The 20718-nt window shown below is 35.7% G+C and overlaps 1 protein-coding gene across 1 annotated transcript in view; it reads right to left on the bottom strand.

The window, feature by feature from the left end:
- Positions 1 to 9790: 9790 nt before the first annotated feature.
- UNC13C (unc-13 homolog C (C. elegans)) overlaps positions 9791 to 20718 on the bottom strand; it is a 176190-nt gene continuing 165262 nt past the window's right edge. The window contains exons 30-32 of the mRNA XM_009885724.1: positions 12089 to 12181; positions 11383 to 11542; positions 9791 to 10467 (exon numbers count right to left, since the gene is read on the bottom strand). Of these exons, the coding sequence (XP_009884026.1) occupies positions 10182 to 10467; positions 11383 to 11542; positions 12089 to 12181 (539 nt within the window). The 3' untranslated portion in view covers positions 9791 to 10181. The remainder of the gene's footprint in view (positions 10468 to 11382; positions 11543 to 12088; positions 12182 to 20718) is intronic.

The raw sequence follows: 20718 nt of genomic DNA, 5'->3' as shown, positions 1-20718 counted from the left end.
AACTATGCGACTCTAACTTCTAGGTGAAGTGTACATCAAAAGCTTAAATAATAGTGTGGCATGTGTATAGATTTACTTTTTTTTTTTAATAGAGCACATTTAAAAAGTATTAGTGAGGCTGTGAAATAATTAAGTACTTGTGTAATCTTTTTATTCATAGTTTAGCAGAAAAATTGCTAATTGTCTTGCAGGAATTATTGATGGCTGTGGTACATGCAACATCTTTTAGTTCCTAGCAGTAGCTTTTAGCTGGGAAGGGGCATAAAATTATTGAATAACCTCTTTTAAAAAAAAAAAAAAAAAGAAGTTATCTTCCTCTGAGTTGTGTGAGAGAAATTCAAATAATTGAAGGTGATGTGATGTATTTTTCATACGGAATAAAAACTTAGTATTTCAGAAAACATAAAGGATGTCTTCTTTTAATGGTGAAAACTGAAGTAGAAGTCCTGTTAACATCTTACTGTTGAACAGTGAACAGAAACAGATGAACTGGTCATATATGAATTGAGTCAACAGAAAAATCAGTAAAAAGGAGAGTTAGTTTTCATGGGTTTAAACAGTACTAATGTCTGATTCCTACTGTCATTCCTTATTAGTCATATTATGGTCAAATCTCGGCTTTACCAGCTGATAACAAAGAAAATTTCATTAATTATAATTGTCTGTGGGTATATGGCTTCCTAGCTTTAGTTTTTAAGTGAAACTTACTAGCTTTGTCATAGAAAAGATGATGCTGGGTATGAGTGATAGTTGTAGAAGGTTCTGAACTGAGACAAAGAGGTTCAGATTTCACTTTTCTAATTCATCTGCCTGTTCAGTCATGTGTTTCCCTAGATTTTTTTTTTTTTCCTTTAAGAGCTACCTATGAGCCTCCAGGTTGAGCTGCATATCCATGTTCTGCTTCAATGGTCTATGTAAACACTGTTCTCAAGTGCCTCATGCTTTTGCTGTCATTGTAATCAGGATCCCAGAAGTTATATTTATTACATTAACCATTTGCCTGTATAGTACAGAAAGAGTTAACAGGAATTTGACTTAATGTGTTTGTTAGTTGCACAACATAGCTGTAGCTGATTGTGATCTCTTTAGATCTTCAAGAGTGATTTTTTTTTTGTTGTTGTTTAAAGCGAACACTGGATATATAGGTAAAGAAGCATTATGAAATATTCTCCAGTGATGACTTTTAAATTGAGAATGAATGTTTTGTTTGCCTCTGAATATTGATACCCTCACTACAGTGAAAATGGATTTACTTTTCATATTGATACCTCCCTGTAGAAATTTCAAGGAGTCTGATTATTCATGGACTTTTTTTTCACTTACTATTTACAATTACCAGAGGGCTGGTTTGCTTGAAAAGTCAATTGAAGTCTTCCTCCTTGGTCTAATAAAATCACTGAAGCATATCAAACAGTAAACACCCATAATTATAGGCAGAGATAGTGACATACCCCATTTTGTACCTCAGGAAAAAACCAAGGTGCAATGGTTAGAGAGTAAATTTGGAAGCTAAGGCTGCCTGAATTTTAATTCTGATTTGGTCACTGGCCTTCTATAGTTTAATCATTTAATAAATAGTTTAAAATCATTTAATCCTACTCCCTCATTTTCTCTGTGTGTGAATAACTATGGTGGGACATTGCTTCCCTCAGAAGAGTATGATCGTGGATAGGTTAGCAGCACAGTATGAGTGCTGAGAGGTACTCACTGTTCTTGAAATCCTGACTTGTGACCTTTCACTCACCGATGGCCTAATCAGAAGTCTGTTCTTATAATACCACCGAGAAATATGAATTAAAAAATAAGGCTGCATGTTAGAGCAATGTATACATCTGTGGCAGAGACTATAAGTCAATTAATATACACATGGGCCTTGTACTCTAGACGCATCTTCTGTTATACAGACGTGCTTGCACATCATGCTCGGCACATCTCTCTCTTAGGGAGAGGTATAAACTACATTGAATTCAACAGGAAAAACTTGATTTCAGTGGCATATGAATCAGATCGGGGGGGGAGAAAAAAGGTAAATTCTGAAATCTGGTGGCTTTCAAAGGAAAAAATTAATTCACTGAAGTTGAATTATCTTCTATGTACCAATGTAATCTCATTCAACATAAAAAAAATTTTCTAATGATACTTTGAAAAATAAGAATGGCTTTCATTTTCATGATTATAATGCTCTTTCTTTGGCAAAATAAAGTAGAATTTATTTTTAACAAAAAAATTTACACCAAAATGTAATATAAAAAAATATTTTAAATGGTCTGATAAGCTAGCGGCCAAAGGTGACTTTGACCCTTCAAGTTTTATGGATTCTGTTCGCATGTTTTAGCATCCGGTCATGCCATTATCTCAAGGACAGTTTCACAGAGCTCATTCCTCTATTGTACAGGTTACAAATCTTATTGAGAATGTTTTCTTTCTGTAGATCACATTTGTGAATGAAATGATGCTGGTGACAAACGCATTATTCATAGTTAATTTCATCAAGCTATTTTTTTCTTTTGTTTTAATGGCCCTGATTTTGCAGAATGTAAACCTGCTTTTACTAGACTGTGTTGAAAAATAGGTGTTTATAGGGTGGCTTTGGTACAAGGTCAATATTGCTACTATTGAGGTATGCCTTTTTTGATGGTTCTTTAAATATTGCAGAATTATGTGCAGGGTTACTTTCAACTGTAATGACAAAAAATGGACAAATATCCCTACTAGAGATGTAAACTTGAACAACTTCCCTAGATTTATTTTAAATGTTGTATTATTGAGAATATATTTCTGAGTGCAAGTTTATGCATCCATTTATACACTCCTTTGGAATACAAATTCTGGGTCAGGTATTTTTTCACTATACTCATGGAACTGGTTACCTGATCACGATTGCTCTGTGGCTACTACTGAAATAGCATGGATATTAAAACTGTTGAAGTTTTAACACTGGAGAAAAATTACCCTCTCCCAACTTGCCTTTCTCTAATGTAAATGGCCGGGCTAAAATATAAAGAGTTAATTTTGGGTTCGAGACCAAGAATCCATCAGTAAGCTCCTGGACTGCCATACTACACTGGTTTCTACTTAAATCTTTCGTCTGCTACAAAGCCCTGCTGTGCTGTGAATTGTCGTTAGCATCAACAGCTATAGCATTTTCAGTGCATTAATATTAAGGGAGAGATAACATAAATTAAGAACTCTGCCTCAAGCATGCCCAGAAGTGAGGGCATAATCATTTGGATTCCAGCTTGAAAAGTCACATAAACTCAAAACTTTATGTGAGTAGGGACCCAGTGCTCCTGCAGTCTTTTACAGGTCTCCTCACTCACACTGTACACCTTTAGCTTTCACCAAACAGAGTCCCACTCGTATTAATGGTTTTGTGTTTTGTGTTTCCCCACCCCACAATTTTGCTTATTTTTCTATTATGGCATTTTACGTAGTAAAAGATGCGGTGCCGTGCTTTGTTTGTTACCACTGAGTTCAATGGCCTTTTTAAATTTCTAGTCTAATACTGCTCTGATAACAAACCTTTCATGAGCATGGGATGTGAGGAGAAAGAGTGGGAAAAGCCTCTTGTTCTGCTTCCTATCATATGTTAACCAAAAGAATACTGAAAGTACATTTGGTACTTGGTATAAATCTAATAAATGTTATTCTTATCGTGGAATCTCAAAATGTATCTAGAACTTTATTCGTCCTGCTAGACTTCCTTCACAATATGGCCTGAAGTGTTTTTTGTGTTTCTTTCTTACGGTTAGTCACAGTCACCTTGGTGTATAGATATCTGCTAATTATCCTCTGTCAGTCAGTTGTCTAAATAATTTACAGTGTAAAAGTCTCAAAGGACTCTCTAGCTGACAGGTCTGATTTAGAATTACACAGGCTTTATTACACAGAAAAGCCCTTTTCTTTCAGTTCTTCCCTTCCTTCTCTGTTTTATTGCAATGTATCTTGTTTTGGGTTTTGGGTATCTTTTTCAGTGATATTTTATTTGATACTGTCATCCAGATGCAAACTGCTACTGTAAATAATGATGTTCTTCCAAGCTTTCATCCTCTGCTTGGCAAGTTATGTTTTCTATGTTTTTCTCTCTGCATAAAGACAGATGCTATTTTCTAGGTGTTTTAGTTAACTGCAGTTGCTAATAGAAACAATGTCTGAAGCACTGAATTTTAAGCCAGTTCTGTGTTTCAATAAGCTGATCCTAGCCGTTGCATTCAGCCAGTCAGGACTCTCAGCTGGCGCTAGCCTCAATAGCGGACATGGAGCATTCAACAAAGATTTAACCCCTCCTCACAGATTATTTAGCCAGCCAATCTAAATAATAGCATTTGCCAAAATTGCAAGCTGTTTATAAGCACTTTGTAAATAGAAAACAGACTCAATTCATGCAATAAATTTTGTATATAAGCTTTGCTTATCGTCTGTGTGACAGTGAAGGATATATATTCAGAGTTATACTCTTAATTGTTTCCATCTGATAAAAGTGCAGTAAGCAAATGTTAAATGTAAACAGTATTCCTGGTTTCTATTTTTTTCTGCTGTGGAATTTCTCCCTGATCAGAAATGAAATTTTCTGCAGTAGAGAGAAGATGTGCTGCAATTATATGGGCTATTGAACATTATAGAGCATATTTGATAGGAGTTAAGTTCACCGTTGCTACTGACTCCAGCTCACTTCAGTGGCTCCTGCAATGTTTCATCTCTAATGTCAAGCTGAGTAGGGGAGAATGAGTGACTTGACCTAATTTCATAGTGGTCATTGTGCTGAGCAAGCTCAGTCTGGCACATGTCTCTTACAAATTACATGGGAAAAGAGAATAGCATTTTAAGGGCATATTGATTCAATATTGTCACCTAGGTGCAAATTAGCATGTTGATCCATTGATGCATCATTAGATGAAAATTGCTATTGTTTCTCAAGCTCCTCAAGAGAATATTCCGCCTAGTTAATGCTGTTGTGTCTTGGATATATAATATTCAGGAAAATAATCTCTGCAAACTCTTTAGCTCGAACTTGTTTGTGATGGCCTTCAGGCTGAGAATATGTTTATTTTTTTGGTACAGAGGGTAGTGAAATGCAGAACTCGTGTTCAGACTTCAATTAGTACAAAACAAGTGGGGCGACCCTCTCAGGGGTGGAATTCTGCCTTGTACCTCCACTGAAATCACAATCAACAGAAGTAACTCTTGGACTAGACTAGAACATGACAAAAATCCTGGGACAGATCTAACTTTCTGTGTCTGTTATATCAAAGTCACACCTAGTGTCTTCTGGTTCTGCTATGAGTTAAGGAATGCAGTCTGAGGCTGGACTGCCTGTCAGCCCTCTTTGCTGGCTGATTATGTTATGAAAATGATTGTGTTTCCCTTCCTTATCTCCGTAAAATATCCCAATATTCATGCCATTTTACCCTTCGCCTGTAATGCAGTCTTCTCTTCCTGCCCCTCCTGCTGACATTCCTCTCTGTTAGCAACTGCCTCCTTGTCTTCCAGGATCTTTTCTACTACCCCAAGAACAATGATCACAGCTATTCATTCAAAGCACCCATACTGTGTCCCTTCAATTGTAAAAGCAAGGCAAGGTAATGGTTTGCATTTCTGCTTCTTTTTTTATATATTTTTCAAATGTTAAAATTTTGGTCACTAAGAATTTCAAAATGTACTAGTGCAGGTATTCCGTGTATTCAGTTTACTTGTATGTAGTGCTTTTTATGTAGTACTGCTGTGTAATGCATATAAAGTCCGTGTGCTCTTTAGGGACAAAGCCCTGTGATGTGTTGTGAACTCAAATCAAGCCAGCAGGCATTGTGTGTGTACAGTGCCTTCTCTACTCAAAGAAATCTAGGAGACTGTTATCTAGAGGAGGGGAGCCTATTTGCTACACTCGAGTGTTCCATTAGTGTTCTACTGTTCAGTGCGTATTTTGGCAATTCCTTTTCATTTTTTGATTCTGCTAGTCAGCGATTGACATTTGCTTTCTTAGTGTCATCACCTCAGGCCTGGAGGCTTAACTCACACTGCAGTCAACTGCCATCACTCAGCATCAAAAAAACTTCCTGCTTAAATGGGTAAACATTATTGAGCAAAATGTGTGGGGCCTCTTAGACTTCAAAGGGATGAAAGTTAGAGCTGCCTCAGTCACTATCAGAGGAACCAAAGTGAAGCAAGAGCAGTAACTGTCAGCAAGCTCTTGTAACATCTAGGGCAAGTGAAGACAGAGATCTGGGATCTTAGCCTGAGTATGGTCTGTTACAACTCCAGTGAAGTCTGTGAACTGCTCAGTAAGCTTATTCTATGGCCCAAAGTGGTCTCTGGGTTGTCCTCTTTGCCTGGAACTCCTAATACTGTTCTGAAAAAACAGAGAAAGAAGTGTTAAATTATGTGAGACCCCGAGTCAATGCAGATTGGATCCCGGGACTATACTATAGTCTAGTACTGTATTGTCAGTACTGCAGTAGAAATAACAGAAAAGTTGTAAAGAGCGGACTTCTCTTTCTTCCTTGGATTAACTTTTCTGATTATCTTGTATTTATTTGAAAATTAATCTGTGACATTTTAATGGCTTTCACTGCAAAATATACAGTGTGCCCACTTGTTATTCATATTCTGCAGTGATTAATTTAGCTAAATTCACAGGGAAAGCTTTCAGCTTTAATTGCTGCAGTCTTTGAAATCTGAACATTAATTCTCATCACAAAATGGTCGTAGGTCATGGGTCATTTAGGAACAGTTTGTTTAGGTAAGCTGATTTTAAGCTATGGAATCTGTTTGAAAAGATCCCTTTGTTCATTTTCTTCTCGATAGGGTTTGTCTTCAAATTAGGTTTTGTAGTTTCGTCATTTACAAATTGATTTACACTCTGTAGTGTGCATATGTGTTCACTCAGAGTAGCGCCATATTCTCCAGATTCATGCTTTAATTTTTCTTTATTTCAACAAATACTTATAGGACATATTTTTGTCATATCCCAGTACTGCTCATTAGTCACACTCTAATGTTTGTCTCCAATCTCTTGATTATAATTTCTAAAATAATTTAATTTTTCCCTGAAAATTCATTTCTATGTATTTTTGATAGTACAAGTCAATCACGTAAATGTGATGCCAAAAGGCAAACACAAATGATGCGAAAATGCCATCAAAATAAGCATGTGTAAACTACTGAATATCTTCCAACACTTGCCCAGCTGTATTTTCCAAATAGCAGTAAATCCATTTATGTTAATTTTATGTCTGCTAGCTGAATTTAATTTAATACAATAATTTAATGTTTTCCACATATTTGTTCAGCTCTTTTCTTTAGTTTTCAAGGGATTTGTAAGAAATGGGTATTTAATTCAGACTAATGTGGTAATGGTAAATTATTCTTCTGTTTTCAGTATTTGCGTACAAATTTGATTTCTACAGTCACTAGCATAAGAATATCAATGAAAACTAGTAAAATAGATTAGAGTAAAACAATGAAAGTGATTGTTTCATTATTTATGTTCTGTAAGCTTCTCAAGTAATCTGTTGATAATCTGTTGGAGTTAAAAGATATGTTCCTATTTGACACTAGTTGGCACGTTTTCCACACTAATTGACAGGATAGTTTTTCATAAGGAGTTGTTGTGTACATACAGTGCATATGTGGTCCAGAGACTTCTTGATGTTGACTCTGAAAGTTCAAGTCAGATTTCTCTTGCTCAGGGAGTTGGTTTAAATATACTGGATTAACATCTACCAAAATCTGCAGTTTCAAATACCTGGATTTTATTCTGTTGGTGTGCATGCTTGACATGTAACTTTTTTTTTTTTTCTCAATTTGGATAAGAGAGAATAACTTAGACATAAGTCTTTCTCCTAAATACTTTCATGCAATAACTTTCCAGCTGATCATACCTTGCAAATCAGCACGCATCTAATCACAGAGGGCAAAGAGCATGCAGAAAGGATGAAAGGTCTCTACAAGCAAATTCTGTGCAGTCTCTTACCATAAAACAGTAAGTGTTAGAAATTAGATGTATCATTTACAGCTGCCTTTAGACAGCTATGAATTTATGGAGAGCTTAAAACCAAAATAATAATTATATTCTTGATTAGCATTAACTGTAATGATTAAATCCATAAACTCAGCCATGTTCTAATTTTCTTACATCTTGTTTTCATAATGAAAGGTCTTTATACAGAGACCCTGTACAGATTTTTGTAATTATCATTATTAAAAGGCAATGATGCTAATTTTGTTAAAGGCCCTCTCAACTTCAAGTTAGCTGAAGAGCCATGGAAGCTGCTGTTTATATGTACTGTTTGCCATAAGTCACAGCTGTGATTGAGCTATTTGTTAGACTTGTCTTAGTCTACTGTCCTCATTGCATCTATCGTCAGGTGCAAGAGACCAGTTCAGGTGCTGTGTTCTTAATGCAGATATCATTTAAATATTGCATTAGACAAAATAAAATTATTTTAGATAAGTTGGTTTAGATTTTAGAACGTCTGCGAATCTCATCCTCCTGTCCTGTCCCCCCCATGATCTTAGTGAAGTATTGTTGACGCTCTAAAGGCTGTGCAGATCTTTGCTAAATATACTTATGTGAAATCTACTTTTTAGTATTCAAGCAAGAGGATTGAGGGTGTTGAAAGGCATCCTTAAAATCTCATCTAAATATATCACAAAAGGATATCCTGGAAAGAATCTGGTTTACCTATGTGGAATCGTGTACTACATTTTTAAAAGACTGGCATCAACACACTAGCTGTATGTCCTCCTTTCCTCTCATTTATTTTTTCCCTAAGAAAAGCTGAAAACTCCAACCTCATGTAATTAGAAACACTTGTAACCAAAATCAATGACAAATACGTGTATTATTACAAACCATTATATTATATATATGTGCCTACCTCATTTATTATAGCCTTTTAGGACACTGACATATCATATCTTACACTATAAAATAGCCAGATCTAGACACTGGAAATTGCACTTTGATACATTATAAAGCTATGTTGTAAGCTTACTGCATGGACTTCACATGCACATAAAACCTATAGGTACATAAACAATATCAAATGACAAAACTAGAAAGCAGTTTCTTCATACTTTATTTTACAATTTGTCACTAAATATATTTACAGGACATGGAGTTTGCTTTAGTGCAATACATAGTAATGTTGCATAAGTACAAACTGTTAAACTTTTCTAAAAAAAATAAAGAAATAAAGCACTTAACTGATGTTACAGCTAAGTATGTAAAGCAACGTTAATAACTCTGAGTGAAAATGCTAACAGCATCTTTTCTTTTCATAAACAATTTCTAGAAACAAACCACAAACCACCATTACATATTCCAAACTACTAACCCTTTTACAGTACCATATCATTTAAAAATTGATTTTTTTAAAAGCACATACACTGTACTGTAAAGCAGTCTTTTTCTACAGATACTGACTTACTCTTAATACAAATATGATATTACCTTGGCAGTTTCGAAGAGCAAAGTTATGTCAAGATATCAAACATCAGTAACAAACTCTGATAAGCGCAGCTTCTTGAGAACTTGCTTTAATAGCATTTCTTCACAGTGATATTTATGAAAGGTTGGAAAAAGATTAGCATAAAATATTTCCATCCTTTTTCAGTTTTTATGCAAAAATCATTACTTTATATCGGTAATTATAAAATTACAAACACTTTCTATAAGTAACTGCATCTGTAGTAATGATAGAAAAAGTTATCAGTAAGATACCTAAAATGAGGTTTGCATAAAATGATAGTTTGAAGAAAACTAGGTACATCTTTTAAAAAATAATAGTCAGGGAGGTAACTTAATTTAGAATAAGCAACACAGTAGTTTAAAAGAGACAACCTATTAATCACTTAAAAAAGCTAACTATTTATTAATTAATGTTAAAAAATAAAGAAATTGTGATGAGGTGAAATCAACATTTAAAAAGATACGATGAAACATTTACTTTTAGTATTAGTTTTGGCACTTCATTGGAACAATTACTTTACCAAAGACCAAAATATGTATAAAAGATATACAGCTCCTTGACATACCTTGCAAATATAGTACATATGTACTGGCAAACACAGAAAATATAGTTAGATAAACATTCCCACAGATTTGCACATGCATGCACTATTCGGACAACAGCATTGTATCTATGTTCTTGGCGGTGACAATCTTGCATTACTTGGGTATTTTACGCCATTTCTTCAGCAGATCTTGTTTCGGATTTAAGTCTTACAAATTCTTTAGCAACTTCATCATTGGTCCTCTGAGAAAGTATTCTAAGAATTGTCAAGCCAGTTTCATCTACAGAGATGTTTCTCAACAAGGGGTACCAAGACGCACAGCTACCTTTCTCGGCTATGTTTTGCAGCTGAATAACTGTCATTCCTATAATGCGATCTTCCCTAGCAAAGCAGTAATCTTTCACTGAGAGGTGAAGTTCGTAGGCTCTTGGCTTATCTTCGTTACTCAAAATGCTGCGTGGATTAAAAATATGAATTTAGAACAAGGAGTTCAGTTCCTCTAAGGAATGAACCTATGCTAGAAATCTTGTAAAAATTAAAGTCCTAGCGGCTGTTTAATTTTTGTAGTTCCATTTTGTTGCAACAGAGTATCATTTAATTTTAAACCTTCTCCACAATTAACCTTTTAGATGCTACTGTTCCTACTGACTTGAACAGAAAGAGAATTCATCATTCCCTCAATATCTGAAATATCTGAAAGTTACCTTTCCCTAGAAAGTACCTGTAAGGTTCAACTAGTTCCACAATTATCATAACCACATCTTTATATCAACTTTAAAAAAAATAAAGAAAATCATGGGCAACACGTCTCAATAAGAGCTCTGTGGTTTGACACTGAGAAAGTGAACTCTGTTCTTCTCAGGGTTGGGGTTGAGGGGAGGAAAATGAATTGGTCCCAGTTATGAAAGGGGAGGAGGAGTGAACAGGTGGGAGGCGCTGTGAGAAGTACTAAATTTAAAACTCCAGGTTAGGTGAAAACTTTCTTATTGCTTTAAGGATTAAATAATAGAGATAAATAATACCATTAACACATGCACAACCCTTTACGTATTTAGATATCGCAACAGTCACAAAGGCCTGGAAATTGAGCAGCAATAATTAATGCTTCAGTCCAAGTAACTAAGGCAAATAGATTAACTTTACATTTTAACCAGCTTTTGTAAGACTGAAAGCTAACTGGTTGTCATTTATCTACATATAAATCAAAGATACAAATTACTAAGTAATTTTGAAGTGGTGTCTAAATCTATGGATGCTGATATGTATAGCGGCCTTAGGACTTTTTTTTTAAAGTTCTTACCTGTTTAACTGCAAGAAATTCTAACAAAATATGCATAAAACATGCAATTAACAGACAAAATGACTTACAATTGGAAAGTTTCATTGTATTTTGGTGACCACGTGTTGCTCTTTGTCTTGGTTCCATGTTTTCTTTTCTTGTCGCTTAGGTTAGGACCTAATATGCAAACTTCCACAAATGGCCGGAACATAGCTGTTGTTTGCCAATTTAGATTATTAATTGCTACAACTATAAAGAAATAAAAGAAATGATGTAAACTAAAATTCCATTGGAAAAGCTCCAAGTAATTACCCAGTATGACATTTTATAGCCAATGAAAGGTGACCCGAGAGCTTTCCTGTAGGATACCAATACCTGGCAAGCCTACCAGGAGCTTTGCCTGTTTCTGCCGAGTAAGATGTCTGACTACTTTCACTGACAACAGTAGCAAATATAAGTATATATTTTACAGGTGCTTTACACTAGCAGCTTTTTTGTCTGTTACCTTCACTGTAATTAAAAAATCAGCTTATACAAATCTAACTCCATAACTTCATATAATAAATTTTCACTGTCTACACAGAGAAGCATAGACAGTATTTACCTGCATGATCTTAACGGCTGCTGATGTTGAGCAAGGAAAAAGTACGACGCTAATCACCTGAAGCATGCTCAGAGCTTTACAAGTACTGAAATACTTAACATCTGGTATTTCCTTATTGGAATGTTTTACTTAAGACGTAGTTTCGGACATTTTTGTTTCTTTCTTTTTAAAACTAGCTATTTGAAACTTACCTTTTACAGTGACTTTATGCTCACCAGTTCCAGGATGTGTAGCGACATCCACCTGTACAGATATCTCACCCACTGAATTATTTGTGGTTTGACCTGAAATAATATTACTAGGTTAGCACACTTGGCTTCTTGATGCTTCAAGAGAAAAAGACAGTGAAAGAAGGTAAGCAGTATTTTCTGCCAGAAACACTTAGAAATACCTGACATGTATTTCACATCTAAGTGGGAATCAGTTACAGATTTAAAGTGATTTTGCCTCAAAAGTACCTAGCAATTACAAATGTCTATGTAAAGTGCCTTAGTAAAATAAAAAAAAAATCCTTTCATTTGGAACCTTCCATTCTGGTTGTCATTGGGTGGGTTTGCATCTTGAAATGTAAAAGTTGGTGATTTCTTCAAGCTTTGTTTGCATGTGCACCCCAAAAGTCTTATTGCAAGTATGCATTTGGAAAGTTATTTCTGTATTGTTATTGATAAATCTTTAATAGTTTGCTTAGACATAGCCCCCAGCAAAAGTTCTGCACTAGCGCAGTGCTAGGAGTTGTAGGGATGTCAGAAGAACCAGGAACTTAATTTTGAAAGTTTTTACTTTTGAGCACCAGTGCAGGTTCTAAGTCAATTTGCAGATAATGATTTCTTAAAAGGCCTCTCAGTATGTATTGAAAGATCCTTTAATATAGCAAATTCTAACAGTACAATATAAACAAAATTGGATATGTTTACTTGTTCTTTAATTGGATGACTGTGACTGTTGAACTCTGTGAACTGTGCACTTGCCTCCCCAGTCTAATCTCTGCGAACCATATACTAAAGCAAATTACTACCCCTTTATAACTGGCTACTACCTCTGTGGTTACCAGAGGAAAGATTCTATCTTCTTTCTATTTATACAGAAATTCCTTACCCCGCTGGTGCCCCATCCATCTATATGTGAGGAGAAGCAAACATTCCTTTAGAAGTTTTCCAGCAGCTCATGCAGGAATTAAGGAAGTGGTACGGAGAAGAGGGGTGTCTTGTGTAATCATACTGGGGAAAATGGTTTTGGTTTTGGATGCCCCCCACCCCCCAAATCAGTTTATACCCAGAATTTTTTTTTCTGCGTTTCACTATCAGTGGCTTCCTAGAAGTGTGTTCTACAGTGATGTTTATTCATTATGTTGGCATAATCTGTAATTACATTCTCTACACTGGTTGAACATTGCAAGGTCAATTATATAATCTCACCCCGAGCATTACTGCTCCAGAGAACAAGTGTTTTTCCTGATACGTTCAAGTGTGGAAATTCAGTGCTCAATTAACTTGCTCAGAATCCTTGAAAACTGTTCTGCATTTTGCATCTTTCAGGTGAGTTTGGCTTGGAATTGTCAGCAATTGACTTTTGAATTGTAGTCAACAGTATTTTAGCAAAAGTACACAGTGTCAATATCTTAATCTGCTTAGAGCTGCTACTTCTGAATCACAGGGTACGTGTACAAATTTTGCTGCTAGATGTACTTCGGTATCAGCCAGAGGTTTTGGACCACTACTGACATGTAAACGGGTAATTTGTCAGTCATCAGATATTTAATGATGAGAAGTTTAGTTTCAGTGGCAGCCATTAAACTTCTTATTGTATTTGGATAATTACTTAAAGTTGCACTATATGGGATCTCTAATCTGAATCATTCTGTCTTGCTCACAATAAATAATACATAATTTTTTTAAAGAACATGTATAAAAAAGAATGAAATGCACTAGAAAAGCTAAATATAAATCAGTAGAATAGCTTTATTTAGAAGAGTAAAATAATGTATTATCCGACTGTACAGTAAAATAAGCTTTTATTTAGGAGAAGAAAGGAAATTTTCATTTAGTCAAGGTCATAAAGTTAAAGGTGATTTCCTTTTCTCTTGCAAATGCAGTATCTTTGGACCATGTAACTGTGAGTAGCATAGTACTGACGCTGAGTTTCTGCTGCTTGAAATAAAATCTATTTATGAATTTAAAAATGAATAATTGTTTGGAATGCAAAGTGCTACATAAAATTACTCTGCCCAGAAAAATCAAGGTTTTAAGAAATTAATTATAATTTTCATTATACAAAATGCGGTGCTTTTAATGGAGTTACATTTAACTGTATGCTGGCTTGTGTGAAAATACCTTCCCTTATATTTATATGGATTACTTAACTTGAATTAAGTGAAGACAACACCTGCTGGGTTTTGGGGTGGTTGTTTTTTGGTTTTTTTTTTGTTTTGTTTTAACACCTAAAAGTCAGAAGGCAGCTTTCTGGGCTAGTACTCCAATATAATATATAGAGGTTATTCTCATTGGCTTTCTGATGTTGTAAAGTAAATCAAAGAGTAGAGACTGGCTCTTATAGACCATTGATCTGCTCTTTCATATTGTGAAATTACACCTTTTCAAATTGTTACATACTGCATAGAATTCAACCTTAACCAGGTTCTTTTGTGGTGGTGGACCTTTTTCTGAATGATATTTTTGATTCCTCATATAGCCATCTTCGGCTATGAAGTCTGAATTGAACATACTGTAACTCTAAGTCTTTAATATCTTGTTCTGATTAAAAAGCTTTCATTGCCAAGCTGGGCAGGAGAGGAGAGCCAGGAATTTGCAACATCTAAATCATAGGGACACTGAATGGATAGGGTAAACTGAGTGTACTGAGAGAGCGTACGAGAAATTCTCAAACTCTTCCCCAGTCAAAATTAATAATAATTTACCACTGACTGCAGTGGAAGGTGAGCCAGGCTGATCCTGAATATCACTAAAAATATCAGCCAGTGTCAAATACTTGTTTTAGCTTTTAGCTTTAAAAAAACCCAACCGAAAACACCTTTAGGAGAAATCCACAATGTTTTCAAGGAAAACAATTAGCATTTTCATTAGATAGCTTATGCAGCAACCTGTGGGTGATGGTAACAATGAAGCATGCTGTGTTAACCTGTAATAATGACATACTGGATCTCACCGAGACAAAATCTCTGGATTTACAAGAAAAGTCCAACTTTTTTATTAACTACGCAAAGTATATCCTTGCAAAGGTCTCCTAACTGATCTTTTTCTTTCATTTTACTAGTAGTCCATAATTCACAACAATGCTTTAAGCAGTACTGCAAATATATAGTGGGATTAGTCCTGTATGTATGGTACTGTTTGATATAGTTATAAAGAAATCTGTGTAAAATGTCACACAGTGTTCTACTGAAAACAGCTGACATCAAAATGACCCTACATTTCACTACTCCTGAGGACACTTCCTGCAGCAGACCGTCTCAGCCAGGTAGACGATTTCTACAGGAGTCTAGAGTACAAGCTTGGTTTCTTTCTGTTGCCATCCCATCCATCTTCTATTTGCTCGCGCTCTCTCTCTCTCTGACCTGCTGAGCAAACTGGAGATACAATTCTAGGACATTCAGTATTTGCTTATAGCAGCTTTTGTTGACATTCAAGAACTATGGCACTTCATTTTAAAGTCTCTGATCTGTCTATTTCTGCTGTTTTGTTTTCTTTCTTGCTACCAGTTCTTGTAAAGTCAGAGCAGGAATTAGTGATTCTGAGTGCACTGAAAAGGTCCGTTTATCCCACTACATTTAACAAGTCAATTTAACTGACAACAACTCCCTGGCCCTGCACTGCAGAGCATGATTACACTTTTCTTCCTTTAGTGCTGTAGTATAACTCCTTAGAAGCTTAACAAACTTACAAATAATTGTGCTTTCTGTTTGAAAACCTTACGGTTGCTTAAGTTACTGCTTCCACTCTAAACTCTGCTTTAGATTCCACTTTTAGGTTATTTATATGCATCAAAATATAGCATCCTCTCACAGGTGGGTTTTAAAGTGATCACCTGCATTTAAACTGCAGTCGTTCTATTGCAGCAAACAAACTGTAACGGAGAAAAAAACCACTTCCTCTGGCCAAAGATGCTTGCTCCTCAGTGGACAAAAAGTCCAAAACAGGCAGGCCTTGATTCCTTCCTTATTTAGCACCAGGAATGTCATCAATGTGATAGTTGTTATAGCCCTAATGATCTTGACAGAAGAGAGCCATTTAGGACCAAGGACCTAGTCAAACGGTTCTTGCTCATGATCGCCATATTGGCTACACACACACAGAGAAGTGAATTCTTCTGTCTTTTATTCCTTAGTGGAATTTCTTCACCTTTGGGGAAGTGTGAGCTTGTGGACTCTGGTAGAGAAAAGACAAGTGGAAAAATGAGTCCTGTATATTTTGTAAAAATAAAACAGAAAGTCCCTATATTCTCTAGAATAATATTCCTGCTAAATGCAAAAGACTTCTACTGAATCAGTCTGTGATTGTTCACAAAAGTACATTTCAGTGAAAGGGGTCCTTTGTCCTGCTTGACTTCTTTAGCAGTGAAAAGTTTTCCTATCCATCAGGAGGACTTTGGAAACTAACTTCTAGGTTTGCATGAAAAAGGAGCCCAGAAATAAAGGGAATTCACAGAAAATGAGCCAGCATAAAATTTAACAACAGAATTCAAGACTTTGAAATAGCACGAGCAGTAAGTCTAATGCAGTGTGCTTTCCAGCTGTTCTGGAAGTTGGGACATGGAAACTGGGATGCTTTCATAATTTCTCGGGGAAAAAAAAAAAGGAAAAATATTAAAAGTAGTTTGTTTTGCGAGCTATTAGGAGCATCAGTATGCAGCACGGACTTCAATAAGAGTGGCAAAACACATCTGAGAAGCTGAGCTTGTCCTTGGACTGTTCATAGGCCTCAGCTCGTCCACTAGCACAGCTGCTGTGAGTATTTAAGACAGCAGAGTCTGTGTACATAATTAGTAAAACCGGCACTGTAGCTAGACCCCAAGTTTGCACTATTTATATATTCTAATAGAAACATAGGAAAGTTTACATAACGATGCAAATTCGCATACAGAAGTACTTATGGGAGATAAAATTGCTGTGTCTGAAAAGGTATTGCCTGACCTATCTGTTAACAAAGTTAGTTTTTATCTGGTGTTGTATTTGGACAAATGTTATGATCAATCTTGCAATCTCTTCTATTTATAGTTTAGTATGGCAAAATTTGGCAGCTGTAAGAAAGTAAGTGAAACACAGCAGCCTTGAAAACTGAGTAGTGAAACCCCAATGAATTGATGGTGTAAAAAAGTCAGATGGAAATATGTGGTATTGAACCCCAAGAGAAAAATCTGTCCCTGCACTTAGGCATTCAAGCCTTCTCTTTCATCAGCTCTGTGCCTGTAGTACAGAGTTTGAAAATGCTTGTACAATCCGAGGTTCACATGTCATTTCATGATATAGAACATCAACTGTCTTACGTTCTATCTTATGATAGCAATTCTTTCTTTTGAAACTGCTTTAAGCTCTTTTGGTATTCATCATACCTTACTGCTGGTAGTTTCATGTAAAATCCTTAAATCTGGAGGAGGCTTTATTTGTCTCACAACATAAAGAATAAAAGACAGTAGCAAATCGTGTGCAAAACAAGGATTCTTTTTATGCTGTCAAGTCATCAAGTAGCAAAAGAGAATGTTTTTATTGTTCTTCATCTAGAGAATTCTAATATACAGTCATATTGTAAGAGTAAGACTCACTTTTTTGCAAATTATTTATGAGGACAATATGCAGATGTTCTTACGCCTCTCTATAAGCCTTTCCCCAAACTTGCATTGCATTCACAAAGTTCATAGTACTTGTTTGGAAAATTGTGTTTTATTCGAAATTACATATAGAAAAAAAGAAAAAAAAGGGTTGGACTTTGTCACCAAAACAAGCAGCTGGGTGTCCAAAACCTGATGTGGATCTAGATTCATGGTCTCTTTTGGATCTGGTTCCAGAGAACTCAGACATGTACTATGTCCCCCTCCTAATGCAAGAAGTTATGTATCTCTGAGGACAGAATTGATTCAATTTCTGGAAGCTGGAATCTATTAAGCAATTCGATACAGTGTCCAAAAGAGATCAGTGTCTGTTCTCAGGTGTGTGAAAACAGAGCTCCTGCTTGTATTTGAAAGGCTTTTATACTATCTGCAGTTATTACAATGTAATAATCTATTATTTGCTTTGAAAGGGAAGCATTGCATGTCAGAATTTATTGAATATATAAAAATATATAGTCAGAAGTCCTTTACTTGAATTTACTATACTTTTTCTTCACACAGTTACATTCCAGTTTTCCATACGTTCATGGTTCCTTACATTTATTGAAGGGCTGAAATGACCTCTAGGTTGAGAAGGTAAACGTGAATTAAATATTTTACTTTATGCAAAAGGAGGTTCAAGAGAAAAATCTGTCTCTGCACTCAGCCAGGAGGAGGTTAAATAGAAAAGGAATCAGACATTTACTAAACACCTGCCTGACTTTAAATACTAATGTGTTTTGTACTGAACCAATCCAGTGCTTATATAATAATAACAAAAAAAAAGGTAAGATGAAATTTAACAATTTTTTTTGTCTTGTTCATCTTGGAATTTCATAATTTTCTCATTTCTCAGATTTGTATTACCGTGTTGGTATTAGGTATTTCTCCTCCAGTTGGCATGGATCTATAATAACCTTTAGTTTTTCACATTGTTCTTTTCTGCCCTACTGGAGCTCTCCGATTTCCCCAACTTCCATACCAAATGGAAGTGATTCTCTCTTTTTTTTTTTTAAGCCTTTCCCTTTATTCTTACTTGATCAAGTCTCTCCTCTGTGTGTCTACACTGCCTCCTTCTAATGTCTAGGGTTCTTATAAGGGTTCCTATAATTTTATAGTTCTGGGGCTAGATGCTCTTTTAAAGACTGTTGTCTTCCTGGACTTTTGTAGCTTATGACGTTCTCCTCCTCTCACCCAGGCACTCATAAAATTGTTGCAAGTGGTGACTTTTGCAGTATTTTTGCCCCAAAGTAGTCAAATATAATAAGCTAGGCTCTGTAACAATCTTTATAGCTGTATTAAAAGTTCCTAAATCTATGGTGGTTTACATTTTTTTCTCTTTTTTTTACTCGGGCTTTTAGGATTCAGGATGTCAAGACCCTCTTTACCTCTGAGGATTAGAAATCTAGTTTAAAAGAAAAACAACTACCTGCAAACTAATCATCGTGCATGACATGATTTTAGTACCTAAGACTTAGAAAAGCTCACTAAGCACTGAGAGCCAGGCAATAAAACCAGCTGAACTGGCAATGTTGCCCTGTGGTGACCCCATCCCATCCCATCCCATCCCATCCCATCCCACTTGCTAGCTAGCTTCTTCAGCATAAATCTGACCATATATTTAAATACTGGACCTATGCTTTGACCTTATTTTCTATATAGGCCATAAGAATGAAAAAGTTGAACAAATATTCAAACTTTCATAGTGCCCGATGCTCCAGGAATTACACAAGCTATGAAATCAACATTTTAAGTCAGACAAACATTTGTCATCTTCTGATTAACGATGCCAATAAAATACAAATATTTGTCTGGGGTTCATCTGCTAATTTATTAGAAGACAAAAGAGCAGGGTGACTAATCAAGTTTTTTTTCCACAGGATCTCAAGGCTGTATAATTTGGAGGAAAATTCTGAGTGCATGTTTTAACATTTTCATTTAATACAAAGAGCTGGATGCAGTAAGCTAAATGATCTCTTCTGTAGGTGTGTTAGAGAAAAGGCAAGCAGAGAAACCTGCGTTTGGTAACGATAGCCACGCTAACTGCAACACATGCTTTGCTTTAAGAAGTTGCTATACAAACTTGATAATTGTTTTTTTTTTTGTCTGTGAACCAAGTTCAGTTACTTAATGGCTGATTTTCAGCAACCATTCTTTCACCAGCTGCCATGAAAAGACTGAAAAAATTTAGAAGGTTTGTATTTCATTAGAAAACACGTATCATTTATCTTAAGGATCACTTGGTGTGAGGATACTAAGGTTGACAGAAGGTTCTGCAACATCTCTGAGCCTCTCAATTGTACAAAGCCACACTAGCAAAATACATTATCTGCGATTTGAATTTCTGTAATGTAAGACAGAGCGATATGAGGAATTCAGACAGCAAAATATAAAAGTAGAGTATTATGGTGTGAGTAGGAAGCACTGGTTTGAATGTCGGGGTGGAATCCCCAGTTAAGCCTTTCCCTTCATCTCTGCCTAGTGTAAGCCGGGCCTCAGATGATGAGGGCTGGCAATTGCACCACCAACCCTGTTGTGACCCTCCTTTGTTTCTAGTCACTTGCACGGTAAGAAATGGTAAGAAACCAGGGATGAACCAGCTTTGATCTGGGAGGTGAGTATCCGATTAGCATCACCCATCAACTTTTATGTATGTATGTGTGTATATATATAAAATATATATAATGTAAATACTGCCCAGTGTTTTAACCAGGCAACATACATGCAAGTATAGCCTCTCAAGTTAAGAGATTTATATATGTAGTGAATGCTCCACTGACACCACTAAGAAGTTATTTTTTAAAAACTGATGTCATATAACTGATGGATACCAGTAGCTTGTGTTCAGTTTCTTGAAGACTTAAGAGAAACTGTAATATACAACTTATTTCTAATTTAGATGCTTTACTATTTCATTTAAGGAGTAACCAATGAAATTTTCTATTGTGATAGCCTCCTCAGTGAAAGTTTGCCAGCAGTCTGTTTTTCATGTGTGAACTTT

The sequence above is a fragment of the Charadrius vociferus genome, unplaced genomic scaffold, assembly GCF_000708025.1.
Source record: "Charadrius vociferus isolate BGI_N301 unplaced genomic scaffold, ASM70802v2 scaffold325, whole genome shotgun sequence".
NCBI lineage: Eukaryota > Metazoa > Chordata > Aves > Charadriiformes > Charadriidae > Charadrius > Charadrius vociferus.
Note: the sequence above shows the minus strand (reverse complement) of the source record. Positions and strands in the feature narration are given on the sequence as shown.